This window comes from Sus scrofa, chromosome 9, assembly GCF_000003025.6.
Source record: "Sus scrofa isolate TJ Tabasco breed Duroc chromosome 9, Sscrofa11.1, whole genome shotgun sequence".
NCBI lineage: Eukaryota > Metazoa > Chordata > Mammalia > Artiodactyla > Suidae > Sus > Sus scrofa.
In genome coordinates, this window is record NC_010451.4 from 119813138 (window position 1) to 119828938 (window position 15801).

Sequence of the window (15801 nt, forward strand, 5' to 3'; positions counted from 1 at the left end):
CAAAAGCCCTTATTTGGCAGCTCTCATGGTAATTTACCTGACCAAGGGTCCCGGGAAAGTCCTCATCTCTTCTTGCTCCTCAGAATCATTAAGAATAACCTGGAACAAAAAACTCAAAATTGGTCTTTAAGACTACGTCCACCCAGAGTTCCCGTCGTGGCACAGTGGTTAACAAATCCAAGTAGGAACCATGAGGTTGCGGGTTCGGTCCCTGCCCTTGCTCAGTGGGTTAACGATCCAGCGTTGCCGTGAGCTGTGGTGTAGGTTGCAGATGCGGCTCGGATCCCGTGTTGCTGTGGCTCTGGCGTAGGCTGGCAGCTACAGCTCCGATTCCACCCCTAGCCTGGGAACCTCCATATGCTGCGGGAGCGGCCCAAGAAACGGCAAAAAGACAAAAAAAAAAAAAAAAAGACTACGTCCACCCAAAGCCCCTTTGGGTCTAGTCCCATATCAGAACCCAGAGCCATGGTCCCAGGACATGGCTCAGGGCCTCCTGGACAAAGCAGGACAAAAATGAGTTCTCTGGTTGCTGAATCTGAGCCAAGAGTATCTCAGGAAAAACATGAAGTCTAGCATCGCTTCTGTCAGAAAGGAGGCCCATTCATTCCTTCACACACACACACACACACCACACACACACACACACACACAGAGAGAGACCAGTCCATGGAGTGTTGGCCCAGGTCTCCCACCCTATTCCTGAAGATGCCTGGTCTTGGGCAAAGGGAAGCAGGGAGCAACGTGCCGGTCCCCCAGGGACACAGAATCTTGTTTACCTCCATGCTGTGCAGTTCAACAAGGGCCGTCTCTCCATCCCCGGGACAGCTGGGACCCACACACACCAGCTGACCCCCTGGCCCAAAACTCACAGGCATGTGAGGGACGTAGAACTTCATGGGTGCCTTGGGACCAGCCGCCGAGACATCCTCTGACCAAGAGACACAGGAGGGCACCGTTAGCATGACTGCCCCTGCTTTGCTTTACTTGAGAAATACCCCATAAACACATTTCTTTCCAAATTCCACCTGGGTCCACGGCAAGAATCTAACTGAACTACAGCATTAGAAGAAGCCCATGCCCGAGGCCAGCGTGGAGCCTGAGACTATGTCGAATGTAATGCAAGCAGTCGATGGTTTGATCCAAATGACAACGCACCGGGGCCAGAGACCGTGATGGGGACAGGCCAGGGGCTCCGCCTCTCACGGCCCCAGGACTCAAGACAAGCCTCCTACATCCAGACCTTCGTGATCTGCCTTCATGCTCCCAAAGTGAGCCTGGCCTTTACTTTCGCCACCTGTTACCTAACAGCTCCTCTGAGCGCCTCCTTTCCCAGCCTGCTGATGGCCAGGGGCATTGTTCCCTTCCAAGAACCAGCTGTGATGCAATCTCCAGGACTAGAGAAAAGTGGGGAAGGGAACCAAACCTTGGCCACACTGCCCAGGAGGCTTACGTCCGCAAATGAGGCAGACAAATGATCTGCTCTTGGCAATGCAGGAGAAAGGTGACTTTCCAAGAGATGTGCCACCCACCCTCTTCTCGTGGGAGGCAGCCAACTCCTCTGACCCCTCCAGTACCCACCAGCCTGAACTGGACTCCAAGCTGTGGAAGCCGTGGGGTCGTGCGGCTCGAAGGCGTTGGCCATGTACTGGCTGAGCTCATAGCTGCTGGAGCTGAGACCAGACTCGTGCTGTCGGAGAAGGTTGGACTCCTCCGTCAGGGATGGCTGGAAGTTAAAAACAATGAAAACCTACATGAAGCAGAAACACTTTCCAAGAGACAGTCTGCCCAAGTGTTTCTTCCAAGCAATAAAATTCAGACTTTATCAAATAAATTTAGTGAATGTGGATGGTTTGAAAGGAAAAGAAGGACCATGCAATTGACAGGTGTTTGCTAAAGGATTCATTCTGGTCTGGGAGGAAAGTGCAGGTCCTGGGGCAGGGGGTGGATTCAAATTCCAGCTTTGTCAATACCTAGTTGCTGTGACCTTGAACAAGTGATTTAGACTCTCTGACCCCAGTACCTTCATCGGTAATGGAGATAATTACACCTACCCTGTATAGTTCAAGAACTTGATCTTGCATTCATTTACCAACTGCTTTTTGTTTCTGTTTGTTTTTTACAGCCATACCTGTGGCATATGGACATTCCCGTGCTAGGGGTCAAATCAGAGCTGCACCTGCAGGCCTGCGCCACAGCCACAACCACCCTGGATCTGAGCCACGTCTGCACCTATGCCACAGTTTGCAGCCATGCCCTATCCTTAACCCACTGAGCGAGGCCAGGGATTGAACTCACATCGTCACGGACACTATGTTGGGTTCTTAACCCACTGAGCCACAGTGGGAGCTCCTCATTCGCCAACTGTTTAATGCACAATTACCATGCTCCAGGGGCTGGGCTTTCCCTTAGGGATACAGGTGACTAGAAATTCACAGAACTTACATCCTGGGAGGATTGTAGAACAAGGATGTAAATCATGATGCAAAAGCTCTTTGTCCACTGTAAGGTGCCACACGTGTGTATTGCTGGCTGTTATTTTGTGTTGTGTTACTGTTAGTCACACTAGGTGCCCTGGTCTGTAAAGCTCAGGTATACAGAAGAGACGGTGTCCCCAAATCAGACAGATCTCATCAGGGAAACAAAATTAACACACGACCGTCGAAACTTAAGAGCTTGTCTTTGTAGGATCTTTGCAACGTCTCCATAGATTTCATATTCTTCCAAAATTTAATGTTTATTTTGAAAAATTCAAGAGCTTCATTTTGTAGGCCGACTGGTATACACAGTAAGGTTTTAGAAGGGAGATGGTGGAGTTAAGAAAGACCTGAATTAAAAGATTCTAGCAACTTCCCTCTTCCTGAGTAAAAGAAATCGCTAGTCCTCTGGGGTACTGGTGACAGTCTCGTCTCCTCTTTCCAAGCATCTGGAGTGGCTTGGGTGACACTTCCTGAGCCAGCCGATTGACTTGGCAAGAAAATGGAAAAGGTTCAGATCAGGACTCCAGGCCCAGAAGACTGAAACAGGAAGCCGGGAAAGGCTCTGCCGAGTGGGAAGGAGTGGGACCCCTTAGAAATGCTGGCCAATGGGGACTCCCACCCCAACCCAGCTCCCTGCCCTGCCACTGCTGACAGTGGCAGTTGTGATGCACTGTCACAGACCACCAGCCTCATGTCACTTCAGGTTACCTTGTTTTTCTGGGCCTCAGTTAACAGACTCTCTGGAAGTAAGTCCCCAGGCTCCTCCTGTCCAGAGTTTGAAGCAGGACTGTCTTTATACGGGTTCTGACTCTTAGATCTGCAGCGAAATGACAGGAGCAGGTGAGAGGGGGTCTGGGCCAGGACAGCAAGGCTGAGCTGCTCTCTGCTGGAGGCTGTTCTATTGCAAAGTGTGGGCAGGGTTCAGGTTGGCTCATGTGCCTCAGGGAAAAGCCTAGTCCTCCCTTCTGCAACCTCGATCCATTAACCCCAGAAAAACAGGAGCTCCTGGGGTTCATAATACGGTTGCTAGAAGTGGTCCCAAACCCTGCAGAAAAGGCTGTCTCTGCAGCCTGACATCCAGAATGACTTAAATCAGAGCAGTCGGGTTGCTAATTCCAGGCAGGGAAAGGCCCCAGCCCTAAGGGCATCAGGACAGGTGCTTGCACCAAATGCTCTTCCCCACTGGCCTTCTCCCAGGGCAGAGCCCATTCTCAGAGCACAGGAGTGGGCAGAGGAGAAGCACCACTGCCCAAGGCAGGGCCAATCATGAGAACTTTTGCAAGGCCACATCTGTTCCAAGGCCAACACAGATTTAAGGCCCTCCTTTAAGATGGACCTCAGGAGTTCCCGTTGTGGCTCCACAGGTTCAGAACCTGACATAGTGTCCATGAGGATGCGGGTTTGATCCCCAGCCTCACTCAGTAAGTTAAGGATCCGGCGTTGCCTGAGCTGTGGTGTAGGTCGTAGATGCGGCTCGGATCCTGAGTTGCTGTCGCTGCGGCATAGGTCTGCAGCTGCAGCTCTGATTCGACCTCTAGCCTGGGAATTTCCAAATGCCTCGGGTGTAGCCCTACAAAAAAAAAAAAAAAAAAAATGGACCTAATGTAATCTCACAGTTTGGGGAACTCACGGCAGGTGTTGGAAACTGCCTCCAGAATTAAGACTCCCTCCTCCAAGAATCCATGTTAACAGCTGGCCCAGCCATCCTGGGCTACTCCCACATCCCTGGGGCCAGAACGAAAGCAGACAGGCTTCCAAAGGTGAGGGACGAGCACCTGACACCGTGAGGTTTGCTCAGCATGGCCTGGGTTTGGCCAAATAAGGCTGAATCAGCCTCTCCTTTCACACTTCCTGGAACTGGGGCTCACTTACTGGAACTGCGTCTCAGCAAATGGACTCTTCTGGTTTGCACGCTGATGTTCCTGGAGGTACTTTTGATCTCGATAATCTTCGTGCCAGACGTAAGGACTCCCTTGCCTCGGCACTGCACCCTCAGAGAAAACAAAGACAAGTCACTTTCTACTCCCAAGAGTTCAGAAAGATACCAGCAAGCTGTGAAGCTGAGTTTCTGGCAAACAGCAGGTATAAAAACACACAGTCATCCTTCACTATCCATGGGGGAACTGGTTTCAGGACCCGGGGAAGTTCAAGTCCCTTCGATAAAATGGTGTCACACATCCTCCATCTCCTTGCAGTCATCTCTAGATGACTTATGATGCCTAACAATGTAAATGCTATGTAAATAGTTGTAAATGCAATGTAGGTGCGATGTCAATTGTTGTCTGCAAACAGCTTTTTGGAATTTGCTGGAACTTTCTTTTCTTTGAATATTTTCAATTATCAGTTGGAGGCAGACCCACAGACACAGAAGGCTGACTGGATTTGCCAAAGCGAATAAAACTGGTAAGTGAAAGCTAACAATGAAAGTCTGTCAGCTGCATCTCAGTCCTCTCTGAACCCACTAGCATGGGTTCGATACAACTCTGCAGCAGCAGGCGTGCACGGATGCTTGTGTTTTCAGCGCTGAAACAGGTTCCTCTTTGCTAGCAGGTCGGATGCTGCCACTAGCACATACCTAAAGCCTTACTATTGGTATAGAGTATAAGTTCCTTTGTGTGTGTGTGTCCGCCACCCTCAGAGTAAATGATGGTCGGACTCTTCACAGCCCAGCCACATGCTTGATGACCTCCCTGTTAGGAACTGACTTCACTGTCACTTGGCCAGAGACCCAGTCTTGGCTATAATGAGGAGTAGAAGAAAAATATGCATGATGTACAAACTATCCATAACACTAGGAACAAAATGATGGCAGTACCATCATCTCAGGTACAAAGAAAAATGGCTCTTTTCTAACTCTTCTCAAGGCATCGAGCAGCGGTGTCTTTGCTGTGACCTCATCTGGCCAAGAAAGAAGTGGCTGGGGGCGGGGCTGTAGTTCAGCCAAGCAGGAAGCCCTCGGTGAGGCTCCCAGCCCGGCCCCTTTGGCTTCTCCCCTGTCAGACCCACCGCAACATCCCTAAGGCTTCTTGGAGATTGTTGCATACCTCTTTCTTCCTGCAGGTGTCGGTGGTAGTAATAACTTCCATAAGCATATTCTTCCCTGAGGGCTGGAGAGTGATAGGTCTGATACAGATCCTCAGTCCCCGGCCTACAAGGTCACAAAGAAGGCCAGTCGTTCAAGGATGAGCATGGGGAAGCGAGAAACCAGTGGAGTGCTTGACAACCTAAACTTCAGAGAACAGAAACGGGACCCCTCTCTAGATCTGCTCTAATGCCACAGTTCATTCTGGAGCTTATAACCAGAAAATCCAGAATCTGAGCAGGAAGAGGACTTTTGCGTCATAAAAAGGCTGTGATTTTATAGCAAAACCAGAGCCAAGTGTCTCATTCTCCTCCCTCGTGCTCCCTCTTACTCCCCAAACACACACCTCCAACAACATAGGATGGTATAAGAAAACCATCCCTGATGTTATCCGAGGAAACTCCTTCTCAGGTTGACTATGGACATACCCAATAAGCCACGGTAATTCCCATGCATGTTACAGATGGAAATGAGATGAAAAAGGCAAGTTGGCCCATCCTAAATCTGACTGCTTTCATTGCCTCTGTCCTTAACCAAACGTTCTTCGAGAAGTCAACAAAGAAATGTCATGTTGTAAGTATTTTTACCAATTAATAATTCTATACTATTTCATAGGGGCAAAATTCTTTTAATAATTGTCCTAATTTCAACCCCAAATCTGGAGGCAGGCAACCATCACCCCATCTGAAAAAGCTAAAGTAGAAAAGAGATGGTTTGCAACATTTCATAAAAGATCAAGTCCAAGAGCAGGAGCTCCAGATTCTCCTAGAATTACCTCACAGAGACATCTTCATTCTAAACTTGAAGCCTACAAGCTTAAATCTGCATTCTCTGATTTTTTTTTTTTTTTGTCTTTTTGTCTTTTTGTTGTTGTTGTTGTTGCTATTTCTTGGGCCGCTCCCGCGGCATATGGAGGTTCCCAGGCTAGGGGTTGAATCGGAGCTGTAGCCACCAGCCTACGCCAGAGCCACAGCAACACGGGATCCGAGCCGCATCTGCAACCTACACCACAGCTCACAGCAACGCCGGATCGTTAACCCACTGAGCAAGGGCAGGGACCGAACCCGCAACCTCATGGTTCCTAGTCGGATTCATTAACCACTGCGCCACGACGGGAACTCCAGCATTCTCTGATTTTAAGTTCCCATTCACTCACTGGATACTTATTTTTTTCCCGTGTGCCCGCCGCACTCTACGTGATGTTCTAGGCACCAGGGCTCTTCCTGGCGTTGGGGGTGTCGGTGCTGATCCAAGTCAGGGTCATCCGAAGAGGACAAGGAACTTGTTATAGGAAAAGCTTTTCCAGAGTCTGCAAATACTGCCTTTTGTCATCCCAGAGTGAGAGGGTCTCATCGGCTGTCTTGAATTTCACCATTCTTCCTACCCTCTCCCCTGCCCCCAACACCCAATCACCTTGGGAGGACTTCTTGAAGAAGCTCCCCTAGGGATAGAGAAAGGAAAATACTATATTTTCAGTCATTCAAATCCAGTTTGGGAGAGGAAATGGTTTAGCTACACCAATGCAGTAGGGTGGAAGAGGAAACAAACAAACAAACAAAAAAAAAAAAACCAGGAGATTAGGAGTTTAGGATAACATATACACAGATATGTAAAATAGATAACCAACAAGAACCTACTGTATAGCACAGGGAACTATACTCCATCTTTTGTAAAAAAGCTATAGGGAAAAGATGGAAATAGATAGATAGATAGATAGATAGATAGATAGATAGATAGATAGAACTGAATCGCTGTTGTACATCTGAAACAACCACAACACTGTAAATCAACTACAATTTTAAAAGAAGAAGAAAAAAAGAAGAAAAATAAATAAATAAAAGAAGAAGAACAAAAGAGGAGACATCAAAGGAAACAGGAAAAGAATCTGTTCGTACGCATTCAGGAGCAGTGGGTCAACTCCAGCTCTAACACCATACCTTAAGTAGAATTGACTGGGATAGCCACCTTCGTAATAGTCAGCCTCGGACCCAGGCTGATGCCATTCCCCAGGCCTGGATGCATAATGAGGCTGCTGCTGGTCTGCCCTGGGGTCCTGCTGTGGCTGGGGGCTCCTGCCCAGGTCTTGCCTTTGATGGGCCCTCTCTCGATTGTACCAAGAGTAAGGAACAGGCCAATAGTAGCCATCTCTCCAACGCCCTCGCTCTGGATCCTTTGATGAGCCTGGGGGCCTCCCCCGGGGTTGAGGTGGCCGCTGAGGAACCCAAGGTTCCATCCCTGACCGTCTGAACTTCTCTTGCGTTTTGAGTCAGTTCTGTAGTTATTTTCTCTTCCTACTGACAAAACAAAAAGACCAAAAAAAAATGATCATCATTTTAGGCCTCTATCCAAACATGACGGTTGATTAGATTTTGTGAAAGAAGGACCTATGTTCCTCAGAATCTTCTATCTAAAACAAACCACAGGAGTTCCCATCGTGGCTCAGCGGAACTAGGAACCATGAGGTTGCATGTTCAATCCTTGGTCTTGCTCAGTGGGTTAAGGATCCTGCGTTGCTGTGGACTGTAGTGTAGGTCACAGACAAGGCTCAGATCTGGCATTGCTGTGGCTGTGGTGTAGGCCTGCAGCTGTAGTTCCGATTGGATCCCTAGCCTGGGAACCTCCATATGCCGCAGGTGTGGCCCTAAAGAGCAAAAAGACAAAAAAATAAAAAATAAAACAAACCACATGGGCATTGATAGAGAGATATCCGAAAAAAACTCAAGAAGATACTTGGAATAAATAACAAGCGAGACAATGACATTGATGTTGCTATAAAAATTAAAAGGTATATTTGGGGCAACAATAGATGTGGGAGGCATGGGAGATGAACAGTAATAGATAAAACTCCAAAACACTATTCAAGTGTACCAATTAAATCCATGTGTGCTCATATAATCTACCAGCAAATATTTATTCAGCACTTGATATACAGGCCCTATGTTGTCATGGAAATAGAGTGGGCCTTAAACAGAGCTGGACCACATTTCAAATCCTAACTCTGCAACTTAATAGCTAGTTAAATTTTTCAAGCCTTAATTTCTTTGCCCATTAAACAAGGACCATTAGCTTGCAGGGTCACTGCCAGAGTCAGAGATAACTTAAAGTGCCAAACCCACTGCCAGGTATATAGCAATTGTTCAATACATAGTAGTTAATGCCATCAGAGATGAAGCGTAGGGTAGTGGGAGAGTTCCCACTGTGGCACAGTGGGTTAAGAACCTGACTGCACAAAGAGTTTTTCCAAATGATTTGCATATAAAAGTACTTTCAGAAATTGGTGGAGTCAAACGAGCATCTTTGACTGCCTGTTATGTAACTGAGCTGCTTACCAATCCATGTATCACTAATCAAAATATAAAAACACATTATCTGGCTCAAAGTATACTTTAATTATAGTAGTGTATATGATTTAAGCCAGCTGTATGATAAAAAATGTTCTGTGATGTATCTTAGTCTTCCACCTGGAGTAAGCTCAAATATATTTATAAACTAAAAATGTTAGTGTCTTTTATTTTTTTTAATAAAACATTGTAAATTGTAAGGATAAAAAAAAAAAAGAATCCGACTGCAGCAGCTCAGGTTGCTGTGGAGGTGTGGGTTCGATCCCCAGCCCAGCACAGTGGGTTAAGGACCCAACATTGCCACAGCTGCGTATGGGTCACAGCTGCAGCTCGGATTCAATCCCTGGCCCAGGAACTTCCATTTGCCGTGGGTGCAGCCATTTAAAAAAAAAAAAAATTTAGTACGGTGTGAGTGGCTGGAGACATTTCCCAAACAAAAAGAAGCTTAAAGTGACCTCGAGAAACATCTTTTCTGAATCCTTAAATTCTTAGAACTAGGCCCTATCATCTGGCCATGTCTGCACCTCCTCCCGGGGAGGTGATGAGATGAAAGTTTGGGATTGTTTCCAGGACAAACTAGAGAGCCGAGTCTCAGAAATCTTCCTGGCTGGAGATTTTAAATCCTGGAAGTCTCCCCAGCAGCAAACTGACCTTCCCCACTTATTCTTCAAAATGAAATATAGCTCCAGAAGACAAGTTACCTTCCAGGCTTCTCTACTTGTATCACACAGCCACACCTACTGCCAGCTGCCTCCAAAGAAAAAGCACACATCAGACCGGACAGCTGCTCAGGAGTTCCTTGTGTCCAGAGACTGCATAGCACAGTCAGACCCCATGTTTCTTCTCCCTTGGGAACTATTTTAGGTTGAAAGTTTCTGATCGAATCCAGTTAACTCCTGAAACTCCCAGTCCAATATAAAAATGAATATCAGAGGAGTTCCTGCTGTGGCTCAGCAAGTTAAGAACCTGACTAGTATACATGAGGATGCAGATTGGATTTCTGGCCCCACTCAGTGGGTTAATGATCCAGTGTTGCCACAGCTGCCACGTAGGTCGCAGAAGTGGCTCAGATCTGGCATTGCTGTGGCTCTGGTGCAGGCTGGCAGCTGCAGCTCCGATTCAACCCCTAGCTCCAGGAATTTCCATATGCCGCAGGTGCGGCCCAAAAAAAAAAAAAAAAAAAAAATCAGAACAAAAGGTCAAAGGAGTCAAAGGGTATGTGTTGAAATCAAAATGTCACTCTGTTCGAATGCCATGGAGCCAGGGTCCACAGCTATGAGCCGAGAGCTGTAAGCAGAATATACCAGAAGAGCCAGGACAGAAGTGCCTTCATCCTCAAGAGCAATCACAGCTCAGGAAAACTTGCTCCTTCTTTCCCATGTCTGCCCATTCCCCTGATAAAGCCAGGAGCAAGGAGAGCCTTCTCCAGCAAATCCCAGCAAAGGCCAAAGGCCCCAGACACAGCGAAAGGGGTAAATGGGTCTTTCCTGAAGGCCCATGGAACTTGATGGCACTTGGACACAAGGAAGCTCAACAAGAATAAAGCCTCTTCCACTTTGTCCCCAGATATTGTCACTAGACAGCCCTTCTCCCACTGCAAAGGCACTATGCCCAATCTCTTCACCAAAGTCCCCTCCGATTGATTTTTGTTGCCAAGATATCAACTCCAGCAGGTTAGACCTCAGGTTACAATCAAGTACCCCCAATGAAAAGCACCTGAGATTCTCCGAATGACAGCATTATACCTACAGTGACAAGTCACACTCCCACGCTCACATGCTCCCCTGGCCCCAGGAAGGGCAACGTTGCGTTTCTTAATCTGACAGCACAGCCAAGAGAAAGCAAGACAGGGCGCTAGCGTCCCCACACACCTGCTCGGATGGCTGCCACCTTCCCTCAGCGCAGCTCCAGGAATGTCGCTCTCCTCCTGGAGACTGTCAAAGTCCAGGTGCCACATCTACTAAGACTTACCTGGCCCTCAGATCCACAGCCTGCCAGCTACCTTTGCAACCGCCCAGCCTCCATGGAGCTGATTCACCAGGACAAAGTACAGCCCAGCTCTGTCGGTTGGACAGACCCGGCCTGGCCTATTTGCTCAGAACCCCGCCAGAGGCGGCTGCTTCTGTTTGCCTCCTCGGGGGCTGAGCCACGGTCACTCACAGGTGAAGGCATCCAAACCCCCACAGCAAACAAGGAACTGAGACGGAGGCAGAGGAAATGCAGAAAGCCCTGAGGCAGCCTGGCCTGGGGAGGAGAGCACCAGCTATGGGTTGTTGACTCCTGGCTCGGGCCACGGGCGGCTCTATTGCTTAACCTCTCCCAGTCCCAGCTTCTCCTTCTCTAAAAGGGGAGTGACAGCAGTTAGCTTATGACAGTCTTTATGAAGATCACAGGTGGACCTCAGCGCTATCTCAGGTCCAGTTCCAGACCACTGCAATAAAGCCAAGCAAGCCACACGAATGTGCTGGGTTCCCCGTGCATCTAAAGTTATGTTTAAAACAACTCCATTAAAAAATGGGCAGAAGAGGAGTTCCCACAGTGACACAACAGGATCAGCTGAGTCTCTGGAGCGCCAGGATGCAGGTGTGATCCCTGGCCTGGCAGAGGAGGTTAAGGATCCCGGGTCACCGCAGCTGTGACATAGGTCGCAACGGTGACATAGGTCGCAACTGTGACCGAGTTGGACCACTGGCTCAAGATGTCCATATGTTGCAGGGCAGCCAAAAAAGGCGGGGTGGGGGGTGGTGCAGAAGAACTGAATAGACATTTTTTTTTCCAGTGAGAAATGCATATGAGCAACAGGCATATGAAAAGATGTTCAACATGGCTAATCATCAGGAAAATGCAAATCAAAACCTCACACCTGTCAGAATGGCCATCGTCAAAAAGAACACAAGTCACACATGTTGTCATTGGAGTTCCTACTGTGGCTCCTCAGGTTAAAAACCTGACATGCCGTCCATGAGGATGAAAATTCAATCCCCAGCCTCACCCTGTGGGTGAAGGATCCAGTGTAGCCACAAGCTGCAGCGTAAGTCACAAATGTGGCTCAGATGGTGCTGCTGTGGCTGTGGCATAGTCTCCAGCTGTGGCTCCAATTCAACCCTAGCCCAAGAACTTCCATATGCCGCAGGTATGGCCATTAAAAACAAACAAATATTGTTGAGGATGTGGAGAAAAGGAAACCCTGTACACTGTGGGTGAAATGTCAATTGGTGCAGCCAGTGTGGAAAACAGTATGGATGTTCCTCAAAAACTAAAAATAGAACTACTACATGATGCAGCAATTCTACTCCTGGGTATATATTTGAAAAACACAAAAACACTAATTCAAAAAGATACATGAACCCCAATGTAAATAGCACCACTATTTATGATTGCCAAGGTATGGAGCAGCCTAAGTATCCACCGACAGATGAATGGATAAAGAAGATGTGGTACTTACACATACAATGAAATATTACTGAGCCATAAAAAGAAAGAATTTTGCCATTTGCAGGGAACATGAATGGACTTGGAGGGCATTATGAAATAAATCAGACAGAGAAAGACAAACACTGTATGATATCACACATATGGAATCTAAAAAATACAACAAATTTAGTGAATAAAATGAAAAGAAGCAGACTCATGGCTCTAGAGAACAAACCAGTGATTACCAGTGGAGAGAGGGAAGTGGGGAGGGAAAATACAGGAGTAGAAGGAAAAAAGGTTATTATAGGATTATATGAAATCATGTGTGTGAAGCTTTGGAAAATTATAAAGCATGTAGAATTTAAAGAATTTCATTTAATACATATATAATTGTTTAAAATTTTATGTTTATACTATACCGTACTTTATTAAGCATGCAACACCTGTATATCTAAAATAAATATACTTACCTTAATTTAAAAATACTTTATTGAAGAGTTCCCACCACGGAGCAGAGGGTTAATGATCCAAATTGCCTCAGCTACAGCATAGGTCGCAATACCAGATCAAATTGGATCCCTGGCCGCAGGAACTTCCATATGCTGTGGGGGTGGCTGGAAAAGGGGGAAAATTTTTTTAATTAAAAATACTTCATTGTTGAAAAATGCCAAAACAATTACAACAGTAACATCAAAGATCACTGATCACAGATGACCGCAGCACATATAACAATAATGAAAAAGTTTGAAATATTGTGCAAATTACCAAAATGTGACACAGAGACATAAAGTGAACAAGGGCTGTTGGGAAAATGGTGCTGAAAGACTTGCTCAATGCAGCGCTGCCACAAACCTTCACTTTGTATTTAAAAACAAAAAAGAAGTATGCCTGTAAATGTTTGTAAAGTGGCACGTGATATATAATTATGCATGCTCTATAAATAAGCACTGTATTTTCCTTTCAAAAGAGATGAGCAAATCCCATTGGTTGAGGCAGACAAAGTACTCACTGCTGGGTAATAAATGCCTGGTTTGAGTTTTTCTCTCCATTGGATTCTGGTTGTGTACCAGTTATGTTATCTAGAGGGGAGGCAAATTTTTTTTCATTTATTTATTTTTTTAAGGCTGCACCCATGGCATATAGAGGTTCCCAGGCTAGGGGTCGAATCAGAGCTACAGCTGCCAGCCTACACCACAGCTCACTGCAATGCCAGATCCTTAACCCACGGAGTGAGGCCAGGGATCGAGCCTGCAACCTCTTGCTTCCTAGTCAGGTTCATTTCCGCTGCACCACAACAGGAACTCCTAGAGGGGAGGCAAATTTAAATGCCCAATATTGAACACTGAAAAGTTTTCTGTTACAACAAGAAGATAATTTCTCTTGTTTGAAAAATACATTTTTTCAGGTAGGCGCAAAGAAGCTAAGTCCACTTTTAAAACTGAGCAAGTATTGTGCCATATACCTTAAACTTACACGACATAATATGTCAATTTTATCTCAATAAAGTTGGTGGAAAATATAAATGAAATTCATAATTTATACTAAAAAGGCCCAAATAATTTATTCTTTCTTTCAACAAACACTGAGTCTCTATTATGTGTCAGGAGTTGACACACATAAATATGAAAGACAGAGCCCTTGCCTTTGAAGGGCTTTAAGCAAATTAACCTCTTGCATCATTGCTAATCCAGGGAAGGTGGCCACAGTGGGTCTCATGCTCGATTGGGTAAGGAACCTAAGCTAGCAGATTTTGTCTCAGCCCCTTAGCCTACTCCTAGGATACATCTGACTCTGGCTCAGGGCTTCTTTTTTTATTTATTTACTTATTTTATTTTTTTGTCTTTTTAAGGCCACACCCAAAACACATGGACGTTCCCAGGCTAGGGGTCAAATCAGAGCTGCAGCTGCTGGCCTATGACACAGCCACAGCAATGCGGGATCCAAGCTGTGCCTGCGACCTACACCACAGCTCACAGCAATGCTGACAACTTAACCCACTGAGCAAGGCCAGGAATCAAACCCGCATTCTCATGGATGCCAATCGGGTTCACTACCACTGAGCCACAATGGGAACTCCTGGCTCAGGGTTTCTTATCCCACCAGTGAGCCAAGAAGTTTGGCTCTCTAATGGCCGAGCTGCCATTTTTAATCCTCCTGGGAAGAGGTATTGGAGAAGGATACACACATTGTCAGCAAGAATCAGATATTGTTAATTATGACATCGACTCAGATATCAAATTATGTATTTTAATGTCTCATAATAACATTCCTAAAAATCTGATGTAACTCTTTTGGCTTATAACATGATGTTAGTCCTGCCCTATAACACCAGCTAAATTACTGAAATGTTAATTTTGGAAGGAAACTTAGAGGTTTTTTTCAGCAACCTCACTTGATAGATGTTAAAACTAAGATCCAGAGAAAGGAGGTGATTTACCCAAGGCTAACTAGAAGCTCAGTCAGGATTATATTGATATATCAGGCTTACGAGAGCTGATTAGTAAATATTCAGGAATTGTGTAGCCAGTAGTGAAACGATTGGTACTTTGAAACCCACCACAGTAGGAGTATTTACACCACAGAAATTGGCAAATGCAAACAAAGCCAGGTTGTTTTTTTCAGATAACCAGTTTACCGGTATAATGATTACAACTCCAAATGCCTAGCTCTTATCCCAGTGTTCTTGCAACTACAGAATTGTTATTCTTTTATTAGCCTTCATTGCACATCTCAGGTTTAAACATCTAGCCCAGTTATTCCAAATGCTCCTTTTGTGACATCCCAAAGCATCTCTAATTATCTCGAGTTACTATGAAACTCTTCAAACACTCACCAACCAAAATTAATGTTAATTAGCTTTAATTATTTTATATAGACATATGGTATACTCCAGTTATATGGGTCATGGAATGAAATAGATCATATGGATCTCACCACTCCAAAAGGTTTGGGGTTTATCCATCCCTGCCTTCCCCAGCCCACATATCTACAGTTACTAAGTCTTTTCGACCTGGCAGCTCAGGTCTTCCTGGTTTCTGACAAAATTCACTCCATTTGACAATACATAGAAGCTCATTTCCAACAGGAGTTGGGCTAAACTTGCCACTCCAAGTCCTGGTTGCAGAGCCCTTGCATGATTCCATAGGCTTCCACATGCTGGAACAACTAGAGACTTCACATTATCCCTTCCCCAAGCATTCTGCCCTCTTGCCTGATTCCTACTCTGCATTTCAACTATCCACTGGAATGAGAGCCCTGGCCAATTGTTAACTGTTGTGAATGTTCTTCCCCAGTCCTTGTCCTCCTTTCCAAATGCTGGACCACTAAGCAGTTGTTGCTTCAACCAGGAGTAACTACCCTGGTTTGACATCTGTGTTAACAAAAGCATCATCACTGCTAATATGCTACTAATCTCTCTTCCCACCAGAATAATGCTGATAGATGCAAACGCCTACCTAGATCCAGGTCAGGTGTGCCATGAGTCCCT

General features: G+C 46.0%; 1 protein-coding gene across 20 annotated transcripts in view; it reads right to left on the reverse strand.

Moving 5' to 3' along the window:
* SEC16B (SEC16 homolog B, endoplasmic reticulum export factor) overlaps positions 1-15801 on the reverse strand; it is a 64303-nt gene that overhangs the window by 34478 nt on the left and 14024 nt on the right. For 4 of the 20 annotated variants that reach the window (XM_021063693.1, XM_021063704.1, XM_021063707.1 and 1 more), the window contains 7 exons: positions 7497-7853; positions 5522-5625; positions 4350-4461; positions 3186-3294; positions 1579-1723; positions 777-928; positions 38-99 (listed from right to left, as the gene is read on the reverse strand). In XM_021063693.1, coding sequence (XP_020919352.1) covers positions 38-99; positions 777-928; positions 1579-1723; positions 3186-3294; positions 4350-4461; positions 5522-5625; positions 7497-7792 — 980 coding nt within the window. In that variant the 5' untranslated portion in view covers positions 7793-7853. Of the gene's footprint in view, positions 1-37; positions 100-776; positions 929-1578; positions 1724-3185; positions 3295-4349; positions 4469-5521; positions 5626-7496; positions 7854-10649; positions 11326-12784; positions 12929-15801 lie in introns of those variants that run through there. The other 16 variants (XM_021063706.1, XM_021063697.1, XM_021063702.1 and 13 more) reach the window with 12 other exon arrangements.